Source organism: Pagrus pagrus, assembly GCF_965226575.1.
Source record: "Pagrus pagrus genome assembly, chromosome: 10".
In the NCBI taxonomy this organism is placed as follows: domain Eukaryota; kingdom Metazoa; phylum Chordata; class Actinopteri; order Spariformes; family Sparidae; genus Pagrus; species Pagrus pagrus.
Window position 1 is genome coordinate 15,025,369 of NC_140194.1, and position 22,858 is coordinate 15,048,226.

The following is a 22,858-nucleotide window of genomic DNA, read 5'->3' on the forward strand; positions in this document are numbered from 1 at the left end:
TTCACCAAACATTTCTTTGACACTAAGTGCTATAGATGCAGCCTTAGAGACACCCAAATCTATAAATAGTCTGGTTTACTGGCAGAATTCAAGACAACAGATGACTCCATCTCCATCCATCTTTTTATGCTCATTTACTCCTTTGAAATTCATCTCACTCCTCTCTATAATCCATTATAGGCAGAGACTGATAGTAGTTGATGTATGTGTACGATAATCTGGCCAGTGGAGCTGAGCAAAGACTGTCCCGACAGGTTGCTTAAAAGGTTTATCAGTCACTAAGATCAGTGAGATCATTTAGGCTCGATTTAACATTTGGTGGCACACAAATTGGCCTCTCAGGGACCAGGCTGAAGAGGAAGAGAAAGTCAGTGGAGGAGGTGATGATAGGTACACCTTCAGTGGAGTAATAAGGAATAAAAAACTGACAAGCATAAAACAAGAAGGACCAAGGGAAACCGATTGAAAGAATCTGAAGTCAGAGATCAGGGAGGGGAAAGTGAGACACGGGGAGAGAGCAGGAGTCAGGTTGAGGAGGAGGAGGGAGGTTGAGAGCGAAAGAGAGGGGAGCAGAGAGGCAGGCTTTGCCTTTTCTGGTAGTTAAAGTTGCTGAAAGAACAAGCAGGAATTCTTTGTGCTGCAGAAGGGCCGAGATATAAACCAGACTGTAGAAGTTGATATATGAAGAGAGAGGAGACGGCCGTTCATGGACTAAACTTCAGCTACTGCTCAGGTATTGTAAACCAACAGGCACCTTAGTTCTTTATGTTTCTGTCCATGTCATGAAGCTGTGTTGGGTGGTCCCCTATACTTTCACATGTTACATCATTCTTTTTGTCGAATTTAGCACGTTTCCCTCTTCATAGAGATGTTCTGTAACTTAGTAATAGACCTTACAAAGGTGGGGCATTACCATGATGATGAATCAAGATTCATCCTATGTTTTATATTTTTATATATATTTTATATGTCCTATATTTTAGGATCACACTGTACTCTTTCCAAGCATATGTATCTCCTTGTGAAACACAGTTGATCAAGTATGCAGTCTGATTGACGAGTGACCGATTGACCAGCTGATTGTGCTGACACATGATCCGATATCACATGTGTCTTTCAGTGAAAAAGTGAGGAGAATCTTTTGGGCATCATGGACGATGACTTCGACCGCCGCATGGAGCTGAGGAGGCAGAGGAGAGAGCAGATGCGCCTCGAGGCTGAGACGTGAGTGAACCCTCTGAGAACATATAAAAATGTGAAAACACGCACACAAACACACATTTGAGGACGTGCACACCCAAAAACACCAGTCAAATTTATTAAAGAGTTGCACAAAAAGTGTCACAACTCAGAAAAAACAAACCTGATACATTCTCAGCTTCAGGACACCATGTTTGATCAGCAGGGGGTAAGAGCCCCTAATATTATAAACCACATGTGCAGCATAAGTCATTAGACACCCACTGCTAGTCCCAGCTATACTGTGCAGTGTGGAGAAAAAGCTGTGTTTTTGACATCTTAGAGGTGTTCATGGTGTTTCTTCTTCGTCTTCTAATGATCCATCAGTCATGCAGTGTCTTGGAGACAGATGTTCAGTGATCAAAGCTCACTGTGTGTATTTGTGTATGTGTCTGTCTTTGGGTTTACGCATTTTTTACATGAGGGAGTCGAGCCGACAGGACTTGGATGCCGCTCAGGCGATGACGGCTTAATGATCTCCACTGCCTTTTTTCGCTCATTAGGGAGTCGGTCGTCTGTGCTGCTGTTTGGATTTGTCTCTCGCTCTCTGTCGTCTCCCTTCCACTCTCTCTCTGCTCACATAAATATTACAGTATCCTTAAAGAGATATTTTGCTGACATCAGCTCTAGTCATAAAATGTTCACTTGTGAGTAGAAACGTGCAGGTTTGACTCCTTAGGCTGTATCTTATAATAAGGACAAAAAGGAAAATGGTCCACAGAGATATAAAGGAGTGCAGCTCAGTGTCAATACATGTAGTTCAGGATCCACATTAGTTTCACAGAAGTACAATGTAAACCAAACAAACTTCAATCTGATTCAAAACCCTGGATGCCTCATGGGACTTCATGACCCCATGTAAAGTGGAAACAAACTGATTAATTAGCTCAATTGCTAAGCTAGACACCTGTAATAAGGATCAAACATTGAAATGGTATTTTTTTTTTACTGCAGAGCCTGCATACACTAAACTCAATACTAACCAAAGAAACATGAATTGGATTTGGTGCTTTTAAGCTGTTTCTTAAGCGAAGAGATTATTGAAACCTGGGAAAATAAACACTGAAGATTTACATCTTCAGCGTGAGTAAATAGGCTTTGAGTGTGTGGCCACCACAGACTGGTTGGGAAAGTATTGACAGACAGATGCACACACGGTTGGTTTTTGTCTTTTCATTTGCTTTGTTAAAAATATAGAATATCATCAGCTTTACCTTTTAAGGTTCATAGTGAAATTTCAATCAATCACAGCTCTCAACAGATTATTTTCTCCCAGTTCAGAAGTCAGTTGCTCTGGTATCAGATGTCCTATCAGAGCTGCAGTGAAAAAAAGGCGTTCCAAACAATTTTCTCACAGTCCTTGCAGCCAACTCTGCCAGCAGTGCCAACCCTCGACCCTCCCAGCTCCTCTCTGCAGCCCGAGGAAACGCTGCAGACACTGGAATGTTTTGACTGCCATTCTTACTTCAGCACAAGACAGCCTGCTCTGAATGCTTCTGTCAGTTTTAGTTAGTCTCCTTACCTTCATCTAACTCTGTGTCTCCTGTCAGCCAAGAAACTCTCATCACACATCCGTCCATTTATTATGTTTCTATGTCCCTCATGGTCGGCCTTCTGGAAATGTAACTAACATTTTGACAGCACTCTCGCAGCAGGCCTCTAGCTTTGGGGTTGAATAATATCGAATTGAATTACTTCCTCATTGATTTCTCGAGGCAACTCTTGTCATCTAGAGGAACTTTTGCCTCAGGATTTAGATAATTTCCGCTTGTTTGAATCTTTCTTTCTGTTTAGAAGACAGAGACGATTCTTGTGGTTCCCATCACCTCTGTCTCTCGCAACATCTGTAAATCATTGTGTGGCGGATTCAGGAAGAGCAGAGGGAAATAATACCCCGTGCTCTATCAATGAGCCATTTCAAGCTCTCTCCATGCCTCATAAAGCCTGGTAAAGCTTGGAAAGACACAGCCTGGATGTGCTCACAGTTGGATGAAGGTCAATGGCAGGATGTGAGTGAGATGGAAGGACATGAGGAAGATTTTATGTCGAGAGTTGGTGATTTGATCCTCATCTTTATCTCTTTATCTTCCTCTTTTTTCTCTGCACTGTCTCTGTCTCTGATTAACTATGTTGCCATGGGGGTCATTCCTCTCCGATGTGACATTTAGATTGTGTGTTTATTATTATTTCTTTCTTCTGTTGTGGCATCTCTCCTCTCCAGCACGTCTTATGAGGTTAGCTTGAGACAGTGTGGCTTACAACAGCTCTTCACCTAAAAGTGAGGGGTCATGAGATTCTTCCATTACACTAAATAATGGATATATTTTAGCCTTTTTCTCGTGAAACACTGGATACTTTATTTAAAAGTTCATAACCTGAAATTTAAATTTCTGTGCCTCAACCTAAGCAGGCCATAAGCACAGTGTTGTGATGAGAGAGAAATAGAAAATTGAACCTAAACAAACGTGAAGTGGCAAACAAAAAGAGACATTAAGATCGAATTGATCTATGGTTTTGCAGAAACATACAATGCCAACATTTTAACTTGGCTACTGGGCTGCCATTTTGTAGTAAAAATACAAACACATGTATTATGTTTCTGTATGTGTTTCAGTGGGGGTTGTACTAACGATGATGATGAAGAAGAAGCTCGGGAGCGAAGACGACGCGCAAGAGAGGAGAGGAAGAAGATGAAGGACACAGAGGAGCCTGGCACCACTGATGTGATCGACACTAACAGGTACCATTTAGACAAAATGTGTTCAACTCTGTGTGGCGTTCTGGCACAAACCAGGAAAACTAGAGGTAAGATTCACAAGACAACAGTAAAGTAAACAAAGAAACAGAGACCTCCTGGCTGATATTTTGTTTACTGTCATCAGAATAGCATCTTAAATAGCTGTAGTCATTTGTTGGACAGTAGAGAGGTGTTGTCTGGTGAATAATTCTTACAGTAAGCTGGGTGGATTTACAGTTTGCTGCTCTCAGTACTTGATTATCCCCAGGTATGTTCAGGACGGAAAAACTTTCAGAAGGTTCAGTGCAGCCACTGACTGTTGACTTGTCAAGCATTAAAAGTAAACTGTAATTTTAAAGTAATACACACCTGCTTTTATATGCTTACAGTGTGACGGAGACCGAGTCCAGCACAGGGGCCGGTGCTGATGACGACCAGGTTTTGCTGGATCGTCTGGCTAAGAGGGAGGAGCGGAGGCAGAAAAGGATGAAGGAGGCCATGGAGAGACAGAAGGAGCTTGACCCGACTATCGGCACCACTAATGGCACGGACAGCACGCTGGAAGAGCAGTCCGCCATCAGCAGCAGCAGAGAGAGACATACAGAGGAAGAAGCGGAGGAGGAGGAGAAACCAGTCAAAGAGGAGGTGGCAGACATTGATACAAACTCCTGGAGGAAAGAGGAAGAGGAGACGAAGGAAGATGAGAAGGTGAACAGAAAGATGTCTGAAATTATTCCTGTCTTTCTTTCTTATTCATAGTCATAAGTCTAAGTGTTTTTTTTTTTCTCTTGACAGGAATCCATTGAGGAGTCAAGGACAGCAGCAACACATGGGGTACAGTGTGATCTATGGTTTCAGATTTCTGCTAACTTAATTTTGTTTCTACATAAACTGACCCAAAACTGATGTAACTTATCTTATAGGAGGAGACTGAGGAGAAGGTTGAAGCAACAGAAGAAGAGGAGCAGCCCGATATAGGAAAGAAAGATGCTGAAGAGGAAGCTGATGTTGACAAGGAGGAAGAAGAAAGGAAAAGGAAAGAAGAAGAGGAAAAACAGCAAAAAGAAATCGAAGAAAAGCTGAGGATAGAAGAGGAAGAAAAGCAAAAAAGGGAAATGGAGGAAAAGCTCAAGAAAGAGGAAGAAGAAAGGCAGCTAAAGGAGGAGGAAGAACAGAAGAAGAGGGAAGAGGAGGAAAAACAACAAAACGAAATGGAAGAGAGGCTGAGAAAAGAGGAAGCGGAAAAACGGAAAAAGGAGATGGAGGAAAAAATGAAAAAAGAAGAGGAGGAAAAACAGAAAAGGGAGATGGAAGAGAGACTGAAGAAAGAGGAGGAGGAAAAACTCAAAAAGGAGATGGCGGAAAAGAAGAAGAAAGAAGAGGAAGAAAAACGGCGGAAAGAAATGGAAGAGAAGAAGAAGAAGGAGGAGGAGGAAAGCAGAAGAAGAAAGAGCTGGAAGAGAAGAAGAAGAAAGAAGAGGAGGAAAAGCGGAAAAAGGAGGCTGAGGAGAAGAAGAAAAAAGAGGAGGAGGACAAGCGCAAAAAGAGGGAGATTGAAGAGAAGAAGAAGAAAGAGGAGGTATTGATGTGATTTATTAGTCTTTTCACCAACAACCACTTCAAAAACCTGGAAAACTCAAATGAAGATGCTTCTAAAACTGTCTCCATCTGGAAAATAACAGAATACAGACATGTTATTGTAACACACAATCCTGAAGATTAAGTGACACTGAAGGGCCACATTCGATTTATCCAGGCTTTGTTCATGCTTTTGGAAGTATAATTTGATTTTGTCATGCGGTCACAGAGCAGGGTGCAGTCACAGTGTTTATTTGCCACATGGATAAGAGAGGTGCTGGTTTGAAGGATGTCACAGTGCGATGTGTCTCGGATTGAACCGTTGTTTGATGCCTTATTTTTTACATTATATGTTTTGACTGAACCTGCTGTTTTCATTATTTAAATAACTTCCTTGTGTCTTCTGTTTAAAGGAGGAGAAGCCAAAGAGATTTGGTTTTAAGGAAAAGGTAAAATTGTTTCTCCTTTAATACATCTAATGCATTCTTCTCTGATGTGGAAGATAAGTGAAAACATTGCTTTAATGTCTAACTTTTTCCTTCTTTTTGCAAGAGTGAACCAGCCAAACTGAACGGATCTCTCATCGAGAGTAAACTTAAGAAAGCAGAGAAGACATCAAGGTAAAGTTTTACATACTTATTCAAACATGGCGGCTTGTTTAACGTTTTGTCCATTAAACTTTATACACTACTCTCTATTTCATCTTTGTATGTACTCATACTTTGCAAATTCAAATGTATTTTGAAAAGGACAAAGCTTCAGTGTGTTGAGTGCCCTAAAATTGCAGTATTTCTAATGGCAGCTCCACTGGTTGCAAAAAACATCCAATTGTATGCGCTTATGAGAAAATGACCCTACTTCTCACTTGATTTATTACCTCAGTAAACAGTTTCCTCATGACTTTATGGTCTCAATCACTAGTTTCAAATCTTCTTCAATGCAGGATGATGTTCATTTTGTAAATAATGGTCTGATTAAGGGAGAAACAAAGATGATAAGTATTCTTCAAGGCGTGACTAGCTTGTGACCAGGGTTATTTCAAAAATATGTTCTGATATAGTTACTAATTATCTGTAAGGAAATGTAGTCAGTAATGTAATCCATGTATGGCAATATTAAAGCAGCAGTGTGTTTCATCCCAATTTCCACCCTCTCATCCAAATATGGTCACTTCTGGCTCCAATATCAAGGGAGGGTAACACACACAAAGGTCGTGAAAGAGATGCTGAACACTGACAGCAGACTAAAAAGTCACGGCCTAGTAACATATGTGTGAGTGCTCAGATAATTAACCTCCAACACTAGGCTGGGAACAGACAATCAATCAGAAGTCCACTGTGGACTCCAAAAAACCTTAAAACAGTGACGGGACACAACCGATCAAACAATTTCTAGTAAAGTAAATTTAAGTAAAAAGAAAGTTATTTTACACCATTTGAACTCTTGTGTTTGAATCGAAAAAGACATAAAGCAAAAGTCAAGCATCAGCTTCAAATGAACCCACTCTGCTCTCATGATGAACTTCTAATCATTTTGAATCCAGCAGTCCACCTGAGGAACATCTCAGTTTGTATTCGTTCTCAGTGATCATTAAATAATCGCGTGTCTTTGTGAGCAGGGACAACACTGCCTCCTCCAAGGCAGAGGACCTGGAGCGACAGGAGGCCGAGCGTAAGCTGCAGGAGCTGAAGCGTCGACGAAACGATGCGGAAAGCGAGGAGCTTGAGAAGATGAAGCAGAAGCAGCAGGGCGCAGAGGCCGAGCTGGAGGAGCTGAAGAAGAAGAGAGAGGAGAGGAGGAAGATCATGGAAGAAGAGGAGAGGCAGAAGAAACAGGAGCTGGAGGACAAGAAAGCCAAAGAACAGGTGAGGATAGACTGGCATCATTTCACTTTGGCTTGATTATTTTCCATGTATCAGACAGAAAGACTCACCCTAAGATGCATCTGATTATAACCCATGACAAAATGTGACAGAACATTGTGGTGTTTGTAACAGGAGGAGAGGAAGAGGATGAGGGAGGAGATAGAGAAGAGGAGGGCGGAGGCTGCAGAGAAGAAGAAACAGAAGGAGGAAGAGTCTCCAAAACCTTCCTTTGCTATCACTCCCAAAGGCTCCTCAAAGGTGAGACTTGGAGGAGAGGTTCAGACATCCTGAGGGACGTTCTCAAGGATTTTATCAGTTACGTGTAGTCATACTGGCAATTTGGGTTTTATTTTCTCAGGTTATGAAATATACATCTTTGATATTTGCACTCCAATAGAAAATGAATTTCTGTGGTGTGTCTGTTTAGAGAGAAGAGCCAGTCAGTAGCTTTGGATAATCCACAGTCTTTTCATCTAACTCTCAGCTAGTACATTTCCCAAATCTCAAACTATTCCATTAGGCACTTTGACCGGCCTGACTTTAAATAGTAGTACAGTGGTCGTCTTTTACTCCCATGTACTTACAGAGCTGCTTATCTCCAGTTGTGAGACGTTGCCAAATAGGCTGTCATTCTTTGTTTTCCCTCTTTGGTCAAGCAAGTTGTTTTTTCAGTTGATTTGCTGTTTCCATTTAAATTTCTGTTTGAGATTCCTCTAACATTACCCATATATTCTTAGTTGACACAAATAAACGTTGGCGTCTGTGCTGCATTCAAATATGGCTGAATAAGACCATGACTGGGTGATTTTCTTGCTGGAGTATTTTGGGAGGAATGTTGAGAGTAGAGTGTTCTCTGCTCGTACATGGGAGGTATAACTCATGTTGAGCAGCAGCACAGTGTGTGTGTGTGTGTGTGTGAGCTACATTTATGTGTGTATCCTGGCTCCCTGACAGCAAGTCTCTCTAGTTCAATCACTCTGGCAGCAACCGAGTACAGAGAGAGAGACGTCCTCAGGGACAGACTGGTCTGCCTCTCAGCGATGTCCTCATGGAGACAAGAAGAAAGCCAGGGCAGCTAGACCATGTCCAAATTTATTTGTGCATGTCAATGACAGACTGGGTTATAACCTCAGATATGCTTTTTTCTTTTACAGATCGGAGAGAAGGCAGAATTCTTGAACAAATCAGCCCAGAAAAGGTGAGCCACAAAAGGTATATTACAGTAAAATAAAATAAAGCAAAACAATACACTAAAGTCCCATGTGTTGTTTATCCACACAGCACGCCATCCAGAATGTCTCACACTCCAATTGTCTCCAAGATCGGCAACAGAATGGACCAGTACGCCTCCGCCCTCCAGGTGAGACTCGACAATGTTAGTCACTATCCTCAGCTGTGGTGGAAGAAGTACTCAAACCTTTATTTAAAGTTTACATATTAAAGTGTGGTTACAGGTCTTGGGAAGTAGTGCTGCATATGTGGAAAAAGTAGGATAAAGCCTTTTGTGGCTGCAGAGGAAGCTGCATGTAATCTGACAAACTCGGTCACTCAGTGGCTAGGATGCATTGTGGGTAATGTAGGAACCAGGTCTTGAAATGCAGTCCACCGGTCTGCATTTCACTCCTATAACACTGTTGGACTCATTAAGGACAGTTTAAAAACAAATATCCCATATCCTGAACCAGAGATATCTTTTTTATTCCACTTATTCTTTCTTTTTAAAACCAGGTGCCTACATTACCCACAATGCAACTTAGTCAGTGAGTTATAGCGCTGGGGTCAGTTTATCAGATTGCATGCAGCTTCCTCTTTAGCCACAAAAGGCTTTATAACACTTTTTTCACATATGCAGTAGTACTCACCAAGACCTGTTAACACACTTAAAAGTGTAAAATTAGTAAAGTTACCCTTTAATTAAAAGTTATAACATATTAAAGTAAAAATACTCTATTACACGTAAAAGTCCTGCATTCCAAGTCTCACTCAAGTACGAGCAATTTAAGAAAAGTATTATTTGGAAAAAGTGACAAAAGTAAAAGTACTAATTTTGCAAAAAAGAAAAAAGACCCCTGTAGCTAGTATATGTAATTGGATAATTTACCTGTTGATGCATCAGTGTGTAGGTAGCATTTTACCTTTACAGCTGGTTGAGGTACAGATAGTTTTAACTACTAGTTTTAAGATAAATCTGGATTGGAAAGAACAAAAAACAGCTTTGGTAAAAAAATATATAATAATTCTTCGGACATTTGTTTCTTTTAACCCCTTTGTGAAATAAACAACAATTTAAATTGCATCATCTGAGAAGTTTAAAAGTTTAGGGGACATCTGTCTTTGAACTAGCAACTCTTAACTCAACATGACAAAACAAAGAGTTTTTCTGTGGGGTTGCAAGCCTAAAAAGTTGAAAACAACTGGTTTAATCTTTAACAAGGCATTTATATTTAGTAAAATCTGAATCTGTAAAGTAATAAGTTATTATAACCTGTAAATATTTGATTCCAAAATGTTGTGTCATAGAAGTATAAGCAGAACAAAACGCAGCTCTATTTCATGAGCCAGGTGTGTAGCAGAGGAACGAGTAGACCAAAAGTTGCAAGCAAACTCCCACTCACACTGTCAAACCTGCAAATATACATTTATTTGTGACGTTAAACCTTTATCAGGCAAAATAGAGGTACATAGTAATGTGCTGTAAAATGGAAACAACTCATTAGAAGTACTAAATTACTTTCCACCACTGATCCTCAGGCATTACAGTGCTGTTTCCACCTGTTGTTCCACGTTTGCCCATGTAAAAATAGTAAATCCATAAATCCATCCTGTATCTCCACAGGGAAACAAAGAAGCCAAATCTCCCAAGTCTCCGATGGCAGATATTCCTACAGGAGGCACGCGCAGCATCAAGAGCATGTGGGAGAAAGGCAACGTCGGTGGCTCCTCTGAAAGTCCATCCCCAGCCAGCAAGGTGAGGGAGCGAGAGAGAGAAGGAAGGGAGGGGAGGACAGAGTGATTTACTGATATGTGATTTATTGTTTGAGATACCTCTGTTCTCAGGATGTGGCTGGTATCAAAGGAGGCGTGTCCGGGCGTGTGAACAGTTGGATGGCGAAGCCTGCGGAGGCGGAGAAGACAGCAGCAGCAGCAGCAGCACCTGCACCAGCAGCAGCAGCAGCATCACCACCAGCAACAGCAAAGCCAGCAGTAAGGCCCGATAAACCCCTGTCTTGATCACACACATACACACTATTGTAAATTAGACACCAGTGTTACTTCAACAGAGTAATCCCTTGATATTCTGTCCACGCTAATGTGCTCATTTGCACATCCACATGCCAGTCTTTTGTTGGCTGCAACCCTTTTATCTGAGCTCCAAGACTAGACAAAGTTGCTGTCTGGAGTCTAGTGACACCACATGGACAGTTTACTTACCAACATCTGCTAACAAAGCCCCCCAAAACACCTGCGTGTTATTTTTTAAGCTTTTTAATGTATGTATTTAAGCCTTAACTAGCGGAAAATCATTGAACAGATGAATAATTTTACTTACATTTTTGCCAACAGCAGTAGCACTGGGCAGCAGGTGGCTGAATGCCATCGTGCCTCCCCACCTATACATCAATCACTTTGGCCTCTGTAGGTATTTCTAGCTTATATCACACCTCATAAACTGTATAGTACTTTAAAACAGTTGTCTCATTTTTTGTTTTCTGTGTTTGACTCACTTTAAGCCAAAGAACTATATCAATCTCACTGTGACTCCATATTTAAAGAGTCCTTCAGGCAAGGATGAAAGGTCATGTCCTTTCACATTTGTCACTCAAAGAGATATTATTATCCTCGACACACTGACAACTGTAACCAACAAGTAGGTAGACACTGAACGATTTTGTTCATATAATATCCTATGGTGCAGATAAATAAGATGGCATTGTAACTGGGTACTTGTGAGACACTGTGTCCCTTTCTTAAAGTAGGACACCAGCTGCTAATCCCACCAAGTCTTCTGGAGACATCACACTATGTCCTCATGCAGTAGCATTGCTGGATGACGTGTGACATTGTTCTAATAGGAAATTTATGAGCGAGATATCTTTAGTGTCAAGCGTCTTGGCCAGAGCAGCAGTTTTACCTCACACTTAACTTGTGCTGCAACACCTCCCCCTGATGGGATCGAGCTGTACAGCAGTCTAATGAATGTCTCTTTTGTATGTTCACTGAGCTGTTTCATTTTATTCCTCCTTTCCTGCTTCCTGTATTCCTTTTCTCAGCTTTCCTCACTCAAGGTTTTCCTGCTGTTCTTTGCCTTATCTTCCAACTGGTAAAGGTACCATTTTGCACACATTTCACTATAACTACAACTAAAAATAAGACGCATGATAAATACAAAATGGTTTAAAGTAATTAAATACTGTGAGTATCCAGTGTTGTTGACTTTAAGTACCTTAAAGTAAAGATATTGTCTTAAAATTTTACTTTGGTAACGTGACATAAACACCAGAGTCAACAATGCAACAAAGACTGAACTGAAAACTGAACTTAAATACAGACCTAGCTGACAAGGAAATGAGGTGCAGGTGGAGAGATAGGTGGAGAAGCTCAGGTGAGTGGAATAGGGTGAAGTAACAGGAGAGGAGCTGATTGGCAGGGGAAAACACAGCTGATGCAGGGTAGGTGTGGAGGGAAAAGCATATAGAAGGGAAACATAGTGCAAAATGCAAAGAGACAATAAGAGTATTTCTACACTGTTTTAGATATTTGTGCTTAAGTAACATATCTACTTTTTCTAAACCTAATAGGGTCATGGTTGTTGCTAATTGTTACAGGATGTGAAACCAGGTGACATTGGTAGCAAGCGAGGCATGTGGGAAACCAAGAAGGTCTCTACGCCTGCCAAGGTAATACACACACACCTCTAATGTTAGAGGACATTTTAATGATTTAAATGATTTGTGGTGACATGTTCCTGTTTTTTGTTTCATTCAGTCGACCAAATAGACAGGTGAAAGAGGTAATTTGCAGGTCTGCGGCAACAACCCTCAATGCATGTGATTGATCTTTGTGACGTTTACACTGGTTTCATGCTGTTTCAACACACATATGATTGGGGGCAGTGTTGCCAGTTTGGTCAGTTTCCAGCCATTCAGGCTACTTTTCTTTAACTGGGCATGCAAAAATGTTTTTTAGTGGGTAGTGATGATTTAAGCTACTTTTGGGCAATTTTCCATGAAAGTTTGGCTATATCCATAAATCTGTCCTTCATCTCATCCAAGTATAGAGTCAAGATAAGATTGACAGGACAGTGAGATCAGTTGGCTCAAATTTCAGTTAATTAAAACTAAAGGTTCTGTGATTGGGCTCCTTTTTGTCAGTCCAATCTGGCAACACTGTTGGCATTGTTTGTTTCTCAGTTCAGTCAATTCAGAAGGCAAAACATGTAATTTAATTAAAATTAGTACAACAGAATTTAGTTCAGGAATGTACTGAAATTATTAAGGTAGGTGGGGCTGAGAAAAGAGGGATGTTATCTATTTATTTCTTTTTGCTCTAAACTTTAAATTAAAAAAATAAAGTTACATTAAAAAAATTTGTGCTCAACAGATCGTAAAAGTGGTGTTTGGCAATATGCAGATGACACCATTCTTGTCATTATTTTAACAATCGGTGCCTTCTTGGTCTTTATGCACAAATAGTTTTTAATGGTAAACTAAATGTACCAAGTTTTTCTCTAAGTTGAACGGATGAGCAATAGAAAAAATAAACAACGTGATGTTTGTTGAAAGTGAATGAAAAGCTTCTCTGAGTTGCCTGAACTGAAATCACAGGTTTTGGTGTGTTATAGAAGATGACTGTCATTGCTGTGGATTGTGTTTTTACCCTCCCTCCAACCTCTGACACATATACATAATGTATATGCTATCATTAGTTTCCACACTGACTTTGGGTACATAAATAGCAGGCTTTTATTTGGCTCTGATGTGGTTTGTTATTTTGAAGGTGGATCACTTTCATACATGAATGTGATCTATATTGTGGTCCAGGACGTTTTGGCTGCACCTTGCAGAGCATTTTCATGCCATGACAGTAGCTGCATTACAGTGAGGATATTATGGCTGAGTGCATGTGGTTACATTTGAATGCTATGATGTATTTTCTAAGTCTCGGGGTGCTTTTAAAAGATCTTTTGATAGATATAGGATTTGTTACTGTGAATCCATCCTTAAGAGTATGAGTACATTTTTCTGGCATGTTTTATAAAATATGTCAGTACATCACTCTCACTCCCACCTCTCTTGGTCTAAGATATATGCTATACAGATGAATTATAGCATCCCCATTAGCTTCAATGTAGCAAAGGCTATTCATCTTGTGGTCAACATACCCCAAAACTCAAAACTAATCCCAGAATAATTCTTTTAACAATATCAGATGATTATTAGGTAATATTAAATATGTGGGGTTTTTTGGTTATATACTACTTATTTTTTCTTTCCCCTTTCTTTTATGTATTCCTTCTTGTTTACAGGTGGCATTCGGAGGGAGGGGCAAGTTTGCCACTAATGGTAAGTTTCTTGAGTCACTGTAAATAGTGGTTAAGTGTAACTAGTACTTTTACTGAAGAACAATCCCATAGGTTCTGTACTTGACTATTTTCTATTTTAACTAGCTAACTTTAACTTTAACCAAATATCAAGATCCATGCATTATTCCCTGACAAATTAAGGTGGCTCTTTTCCGAGTGTTACAGTTGATGCAATAAGGGACCCAAACAGGAAACAGAAAAAGGGCTGGAAAACAGACAAAGACAAGAAGAAGAAAATAAAACATGACACATGAGGATATAAACTATAAAACAAAACAGGAAATAACCAACCAATAATCCAAACCATGACACCGTGGTAATTAAATCTGCCTTCCACCACCTTTAAAGCTCACTAATTAAAACATTATATTGCCTTGTTTCATTTGCACAAACAACTATGTGTGAAAAACAAGTTATTACTTACCATTGCTAAGCTAGGCTAATAGGCTACTGGCTCCATCCTCCTATTGAATGGACAGACATGAGTTTGGTGTCCTTCCTCCGAATAAGCCTATGCCCAAAACAGTATCTTTCTGTTGGAGTATTTCTACTTTTAGTTAATTAAATGGCCTGAATACTTCCTCCATTTCTGACTGTAAATGTGCACATACTACATTTAAACCAGGGTTTATCTTGATCAGTCCTGGGGGAAACAGAGTTTTGAAGTGTGTCCTTCAAAACATTTTCTGGACAAGTGGGGGGTGGGGGGGATCAGGTCTTGATGATTTATAGCCACCCCTGTGGACTCATAACCACCACAACTCACCCGCCTTCCTTTGTGCCAGACTAGCTGCTCACTGTAAATCAAATCTGCTGAGACTTTTGGGCATGGGTTCAGCTCTGTGGCACTGTGGTCTATATTTAAAAAAAGCCCTCACCCTGACCTTGTTTCCCAGTATAAAGAACCTTCCAGACTCCTGGGATGGCTGTCGTGTCTTTGCTGTGCACTGTTCACCCAGTGCCACCTTGGCTGTCCAATGCCAAGCAGGGTGTCGGCGAGCTGTTAGGCATACCAGAGTGCAGCTGCTTGATTGTCACATTACAACCGACCGCTGGGGAGGATTACTAACCATTTAAGTAGCAAATCGGGCTCGATCGCCGGGCTTATTCACCCAGTGCTGATGATAAAGACCCAACATGTCTGAAGGGATGGTTTAAATGCGCGTTAATCCTGTAAAAACACATTACACATTCGCTGATGAGACCGTAGTAAAGCTGTCTTTCCTCTTCATGCTCAAATGTCACATTTCTTCTGACACCGAGCACTGGTGTCTTGAGCCAAAGCATGAACAATAGGAATGGAAAAGTGTTTGTCGAGTGTCAGCTTCGACCCTAAATAGCGGCCCTCATTTGCAACCTCCCCACTTCTTAATCAGAAATAGACTCTGAGGAATGAAGTAAAGGGCAGATGACAAAGTTACAGCTTTCAATCACACAGAGAAACGACTGCAGGGAGCTGACTCTGATGTACAAACACACAGCCTATACACGAAGACGTATGGATTGTTAAAGCTTTGATTAACAGCCTTGAGACTAATCTTGTTTCACACCTAATAAACTTTAAGGTATGAAGTCTTAAATGACAGATACATGGACTACTAGATCTTTAATGTCTGTCTCTCTCTCCATTAGCAGGCGCAAGACCCTAACCATTGACATCCCTATTTAAATCAAGCCTAACCCGACCAAACACAAGGCTCTGCTACTGTATGTGCATCCATTTCCTGTCAACATACCTGTATTTCACGCATGAAGCTCACACCCGAATGAGGAGACGACGAGGGACCAGGATGAGTAACTTTTGCGCTGTCCCTAAATCCCTACATATGTCAGACCTAGTAAGGGTTTTCAGGACACAGTATCACATGTTAAATGCTTAACAGACGATGGATTGTGTGGTATCTATCTGTTCAGTCCTTATCGATTGCTGTCCAGATGCTTAAATGTTATATTGCTTTCAAGCCACTTTGACATGCCTGCTCTTCTTGTAGTGTATTCATGTCATTTGTGTCACTCTCATACACACTCACTGCTTTTAGGAATGATAGTCACTGTTTTGACTCCATGTGATAAACGAGGCTGATGAATGTCGACCTCACAGCTCACTTTTGAATTGTTTAAGTATACTGCCATGATGTTGGGTGTTTAGCCCGTACATAATTGAGTCATTTCAGAAGACCTGACCGCTTTCTCTTCATAAAGGGTTTATAAAAAGTAACTTAATGACTTCATTTATGGTAAACAAGTCACTAATGACAGCAGGTTTGGGGTTACAATTGGATACACCGGCATGAAATTTGGTTCACTTTTGCAGCCAGCAGCTCAAAATTTCACATATCCAGTGAAGTATCTCTCCATTTGTCCGTCAAAACTGGGTGGATTCAAAGACGTTAATAATTCCCAAAACCTGAAGCCCCCTGACTTTGATTGAGCGATCCACTGAACTTTAATCTAATGTTCATGTGGCTTTGAGTGAAATGATTCCCCTCAGGATGAATCATAATGTCTTTGGTGATCTCCTAACCTTTCACTAAATGCCATCATCAGCGAAAATTTGTTATACATACCTGCAGAATCACATTCCCACAACCTAAGCTGTGCTTTCTGTTTAGTTACCGAACATTACAACAGCTGAACATCAGCAAGCTAACATTGTCATTTCAGCATGTTAGCATGCTGACATGAGCACCGCTGTGCCAAAGTATACAGCCTCACAGAGCAGCTAGCGTCTGAGTGGCTCTTTAACTAAAGCAACAAGGAATTTGATTTATATCACATTTTGTGGACATGAGCAGCATGAGCACCAACGTCCCCTGTCATAAACATCTTGATCTGGCTAACGTGCATTTGTTCTGGAAGCGAGTGAAAGAAAGAAACATAATTTTGATGCTATTTTTCTTGTGATCTTGGTGATGAGGTCATATCTCTGTTTATGGCTATGAGATCAATAACTGTAAAATGATAATGATGAAATATATTTTTAATTTTATGACTTATTCAACCTGGATACGTCAGAATCTGATGTGGTGGCTTTAAGAACAACTGTAGTAACTATACAGAAATAGCCAATCTTCTCGCTGATAGTCTTTTTTGCTTATGTCGGTGATACAGCATAGAGCCATCAGTATTATACTGAGACTGTTTCATAACCAGTTTAAAGTTTTTTGTAGTGCCTTTAAGTTTGACAACTTACTTAAGGAAAGTTTTGCAGGGCATCAACTTATCACAGTTAAAACCGCAAAGTGGATGTATTATAATAAACAGCTCTCTATGAATGATTTATTAGCATTTATAAATGCAGACTTATTAGAAAATGATTCCCATTAATCACACAGTTTATAAATCCTTTATAAAGGGTTCCTCATTATAAAATGGTCCGCAGTCCACCACCTCAAGCCAGAAGATAATACCAGTGGCAAATTCTGCCCTGAAATGTAATACAACAAGCAGGCAGTTCAACATTTCTGTCAACAACATCTGTTGTTGTTGTTGTTGTTACTTTTTTAACCTTTGGCAGTTGAAAAATCACATCATCATGCAATATTAGAACCAAGAAAGTCTATGCAATACACATGCAGCAACTATTCAGTGACCAAATGAAGTAGCAGGTAGCAGTGTTGCTTATCTATCATCAATTTACACACCACTCGCTTTGTAGTTTGCTTGCCTTGCAGTAGAAATAAGGGTTTATATGCACTCTGTTTTAGCAATGCCTGTAATTAAATTGTACCCTGGTGTTCCTGTCAGTCAGCAGAGCACGTGAGTTGAATCCTGCCAATATGCATATTTAGGCTTTCAGTATTGTTGTTGTGCATCGCTTTGTTTGAATGTTTGATATTATTGTTTGTTGTTGCTCCAGCAATAAAAAAAAAGCAAAAAAAAAAAAAAGCATGTTGTTTTTATTTTAGCGACTGGGAGGAAATGTTGCTTCATGTCCTTCCTAACTGCTGGTGAAATGATGGAGTGTTGAAACTTCAGCGGCTGGTGAAAGCTTGAATGGATATATGACATTTTACCACAGCAGGAATGTACCTGCAGAATGTGTGTGTGTTTGTGTGTGTGTGTGTGTGTGTGTGTGTGTGACAGAGGTCCAGTTGTCTAACAATAGACCGACCAGCCATAGGGTGCTACAGTCACATGAGTAAGAAGGGCCGGACTATGTATCCTTGATGCTCAACCTGTTGGTGAACTTCAAGGAGCTGAAGTCTGTCGCTCGTCTCTGAGCTCCCTCTGTCTGGCTCACAGGTAAGGACTCTCTCATGTCAGTGCTGCTGCTGTGAATTAAAGCCTTGGTTAGTCATAAATCTTGAAATTAACTGCTGCCTAAAAAAATCTTTCCTGATACCTGATTAAAATAGTTATTCTCATATTTTAATTATGTGTGCTGCTAACATCTTTAAATCCCTGTTTCCACAATGTTCTCCACTGCTCTCAATAAATGTGACTGAACTGCATCCATAACCTCTCTCACAAAGGTTGAGGTTACTTGCTTCTCATTTGTGGTACTGCTGTTAATGCATAAAACATCTATTTAATTACATTAAACATATTCTGCTTTTACTTAAAATACATTAAATATTAGTGGAGTAGCAACCCTGGATGGAAAGTAACTAAATCCATTCTCTTATACACTTCAAGTTTGATGTATTTGTCTGGATTATTTCCATTTTGTGCTTCTCAGCATGTCTTTCATGTCAGACATTAGACACATAATTATAGTGGCTCTGGCCCAAAATGTATTAAATATTTGTAGAGTAATAACCTGAGGTTGAAGAGCTCTTCTCTACAGTCCAGAGGGAAATGCGTATTGCACTATTTATACAACTTTAATTACCTTCCAGCTGTAGAAACTACCAGTTGTTACCTTTAAGATTGTGAGTTTACATGCAAAATATATGAGTTTGTACAGCAGCACCACCTAACCTCCAAAGTTACAATATTTCATTTATGACAAAGTGATTTACTTAAAAAATTCAAAAAGTGAACTAATGATTTTAAGTTCTTAACTTTTGCGCTCTTATAACTATAATTGACTTGTTTACTTTATCAGTAATTCTGAGGTAGTTTCCTGAATTTTTCAAAGTAAAGTCAACTTTCAAAATTTACACTGTACATTAATTTTACACTCTGAAAAGAGACCTTTAATCACAAGACCCTTTATTTATGATTCTTAATAACTTTTTTTATCACCTATACTTATTGTCAGTTCTTTTAATTAATTGTTATATGCAGGATTTCTTCTTGTATGAGAGTATTTTATTGATATATTGCTAACATTACTCCAGTCAAAGATCAAAATACTTTTTCCACTACTGCCACGGTGACCACAGATATTTCGGTCTGTACTGACACTCATTGTAAACTGTGTGAACTGTTGCCATTTCATGCTCTGCTATGCTGTTTAATGATCAGATATATTTGCCGGTCTAAAAATAGGCTAATAGGGATCCATTTTGCAGAGCTCATCCATAACAAAATGTCTGACACCGAAGAAGTCGTGGAGGAGGAAGCTCCGTACGTATTTTCATTTTTAGACTTTAGTATTTTCATTTTGTGATTTATTTTCCAAATGATTCATTTATTTTTTAACTGCTGTTATTCTGTTTTTCAACACTGCTGTTCTACTGAAGGGAGGGAGAAGGTAAGATGCTCACATACTAAACTTAATTATGAAACATATAATTTCCAAATATTTTAACAACCATTTGTGTTCATTTAAAAAACAGTTAATGTTTTTCCTTTTCTTCTTTTACATGTAAACTTCCTACTCATTCACTCATGATGGCAACTATTCTCTTTTCCTTGTCCCAGATGAGTCAAAGCCCAAGCCGAAGTAAGTGTCTCAGCTCTTCTTTAGTTAAGCAGGTTTAAAACACAACTAAATGCAGATTTTACAATAATAAACTGTTCACTTCCACAGGTTCATGACAAATATCCAGGCGCCAAAGATCCCTGATGGGGACAAAGTGGATTTTGATGTGAGTTAACCTCACTAAATGATCATTTGGCTCATATTTGGCAAACAAAAGCTGACTTATAATAGTGTCTGACCCTGATGTGGTTTTCTGATTGCAGGACATCCATAGGAAGCGTCAGGAGAAGGATCTCTCTGAGCTGCAGTCTCTGATTGAAGCTCACTTCATCCAGAGGAAGAAAGAGGAAGAGGAGCTCATCGCCCTCGTTAACCGAATCGTGAGTGCGTCTAATCGAAGGGGAGTCGTGTTTGTTTCTGTCTGGTCAAAATCACCATGACTGTGTGTGTCTCTTCTACAGGAGAAACGTCGTGCTGAGAGAGCAGAGCAACAAAGGGTCCGGACAGAGAGAGAGAAAGAGAGGCAGGCCAGACTTGCGGTATGGTCTCAGTGTACATTAACTCTTCACTTCATACCAGACAACATGAAGACATCAGTTTCTCTTCTAAATGACTGACCTGTGCTGCATACAGGAGGAAAAAGAACGGAAGGAGCAGGAGGAGCAGCGTAAGAAGTATGATGACGATGCCAAGAAGAAGAAGGCCCTCTCAAACATGACCCAGCAGTACAGTGCTGGACAAAAGGTCATTCAACTCCTTATAGCTTATAGTGTTTTAATGTGAAGCATACTGAACAGGGATGGAAAAAGGATTTTTAAAATCCTCTTCACTCATCACACTCACTGTGCCCTAAAAGGTTGAGATAGTGTTGAGAAAAGTGAGTTTATCCTCAAGGGATTTTGAGTATAAATACCAAGACAAAGGTCAAACTCATAGTGGGTCCTTAGGAAAAATCAAAGTTAGTAGGATTCATCCTCAGAAGTGTCTGCATGAAATTTAATCTCCATCCACTCAGTAGTTTTCATTCTGCAGACCAAAGAAGTGCACAGCTAAGTTACTCTGTTGTTCTAACTACAGTCGTCATGATATTTTTCATTTCTTTCATTCAGTTGTTCAGTCAGTCAAAGAAAAGGAGGAATCCAAAACATGATTGTTTCAGTCGCATTAAAATTCTGCAAGTTTCGATTTGCATCGTATTTTTCTGACCGAAACAGGGTGAGACCAGAAAAGGAGGCAAGAAGCAGACTGAGAGGGAGAAGAAGAAGAAGATCCTGGCTGACCGCAGGAAGGCTCTAAATGTTGATCACCTGAATGAGGACAAACTCAAGTATGACAACACTTTGCAGGGTTTCATGTTGATGTGTGCGCAGTCTCAAAGATTTCGTTATGACCTCTGGTTGTTTTGTGTGTAGGGAGAAGGCGAGCGAGCTGTGGCAGTGGCTGATGGGACTGGAGGCTGAGAAGTTTGACCTCAGTGAGAAACTCAAAAGACAGAAGTACGATGTAAGTCACCCGACACGCAGCTGGAAGCTCTGAAATAATGATGTTCCAACTTTTAATGTTCTTTAAGTTATTTCACAGAATCACATAGATTATTCTAGAAGTTACATCCACATGTGGCAGAACAAATGATAAACTGCATCAGATCACAAGTAAAGGTCACACAGGTAAATGATATATTGATACTGCTGATACTACTGAGTATATGGAGACTTTTCTAGTACACAGGCTTCTTGTAGCAGCCTCTACTTGACATGTCGGGTATTTTTGTTCTTTAAAATGCTCAGAAGGGTTTATCTGTCCTTTCAGATCAACCAGCTTCTTGCCCGAGTCCAGGACCACCAGAGGTAAATACACAAACCCCTGTGCTGATTTACTCTTGATTATCAATAAGACTAGATGCTCGGCTTGTCTATTTTTTTAATTTTCTTTTTAGATTGTTGTACAGATCCTCACTGAATACGACACTGAACTTCCATTAGACCAATCTATTCTAAATACTATTTCACAGTTTCTCACACGAGATCAGAGTGCTGTCATGAGTACTATCTCTGAGGCCAGTCATTCTCCACCCATCTGAATCACTAGAACTGTCACTTCACTGTCACTGTCCTTCTAAGTTTGAATTCATGTCTGGCATCCGGCAAAGCTCTGCACGGTAATTTGAAATTAGTGCTCTGTGAAATACCTGCAGCACAAATTAACACAGCGTAATTTCGTAACTTAAATGGAAAGAAACTGTCCTTTTATTTGCCATTAACGACTCAAATCCTGCACTGTAATCTTACAATTTTGATTCAAGCTAAACTTATTTTGTCAGAAAAGTTGCTCCAGAATATGCTGAAAACTCTGAAAACACCATTTATTTATTGATTTGCTGCAATCAAACGACCTCCACTTGTGTAAACTCACTCTCTGCTCTTCCTGCACTCTTTCAGCGCCAAAGGTCGTGGCAAAGGCAAGATGGCTGGCCGGCTGAGGTAAAAGAGCAGCCAGACTGGGACGAGGCAGTGATTGGCCCACGAATCTATTATGTGTTTTCATTGTTCTGTTGTGTTGGGTTACATGTCAATTACCATGATATCAAAACAATAAATGCGTCATTACATCCTCTCTGCAAACCATGTAGGATGTCTGTTTCTGTGTAATTAAAGATATAATATGTAACATTTCTGCATTAAAATGTCTAACAACGATTCGACCTCTGTTATATATTTTGTTGAGCTGTGTACTTATATTATCCTAAACTATGATCAAACCAGAGAGTTTGGTCATTTTGTTCAAGGAAATGATGGAGTCTGATTTGGTCGCCAGTTACTATGACTTGCAAGAGAGTCATAGTGACGATGGTAGTTGTTGATTGTGACTAAACATGACGTGAATGAATAAAACACGTCAGATAGATTTTCCTCGTCAATGGTGGCTGTTTAATAACAGAGACTACAACTCCCACGATCCCACACGTCTTACGTCTTTTGTGTTGTTATGATTAGGAGACCCTAATGGCAATTATACATTTAAGTCCTGCATACAGTACATAAGAC

General features: G+C 40.0%; 2 protein-coding genes across 2 annotated transcripts; both read left to right on the top strand.

The window, feature by feature from the left end:
• The first annotated feature begins 573 nt into the window (after positions 1-573).
• On the top strand, positions 574-17,876 carry cald1b (caldesmon 1b). The gene is given in 18 exon segments (XM_084365102.1): positions 574-733; positions 1,121-1,224; positions 3,854-3,979; positions 4,366-4,684; positions 4,772-4,810; positions 4,900-5,407; positions 5,410-5,555; positions 5,968-6,003; positions 6,107-6,174; positions 7,173-7,419; positions 7,552-7,677; positions 8,574-8,617; positions 8,701-8,779; positions 10,256-10,387; positions 10,477-10,623; positions 12,246-12,317; positions 13,946-13,982; positions 15,635-17,876. Coding segments are annotated over 17 exon segments (2,217 nt in total). The 5' UTR covers positions 574-733; positions 1,121-1,150; the 3' UTR covers positions 15,652-17,876.
• Positions 17,877-19,792: 1,916 nt separating this feature from the next.
• On the top strand, positions 19,793-22,510 carry tnnt2d (troponin T2d, cardiac). The gene is made up of 9 exons (XM_084364383.1): positions 19,793-19,835; positions 19,923-19,980; positions 20,078-20,194; positions 20,276-20,353; positions 20,448-20,558; positions 21,029-21,141; positions 21,227-21,317; positions 21,624-21,661; positions 22,253-22,510. The coding sequence occupies exons 2-9, from the start codon at positions 19,927-19,929 to the stop codon at positions 22,296-22,298; spliced, it is 648 nt and encodes a 215-aa protein (XP_084220509.1). The 5' UTR covers positions 19,793-19,835; positions 19,923-19,926; the 3' UTR covers positions 22,299-22,510.
• Positions 22,511-22,858: the final 348 nt, after the last annotated feature.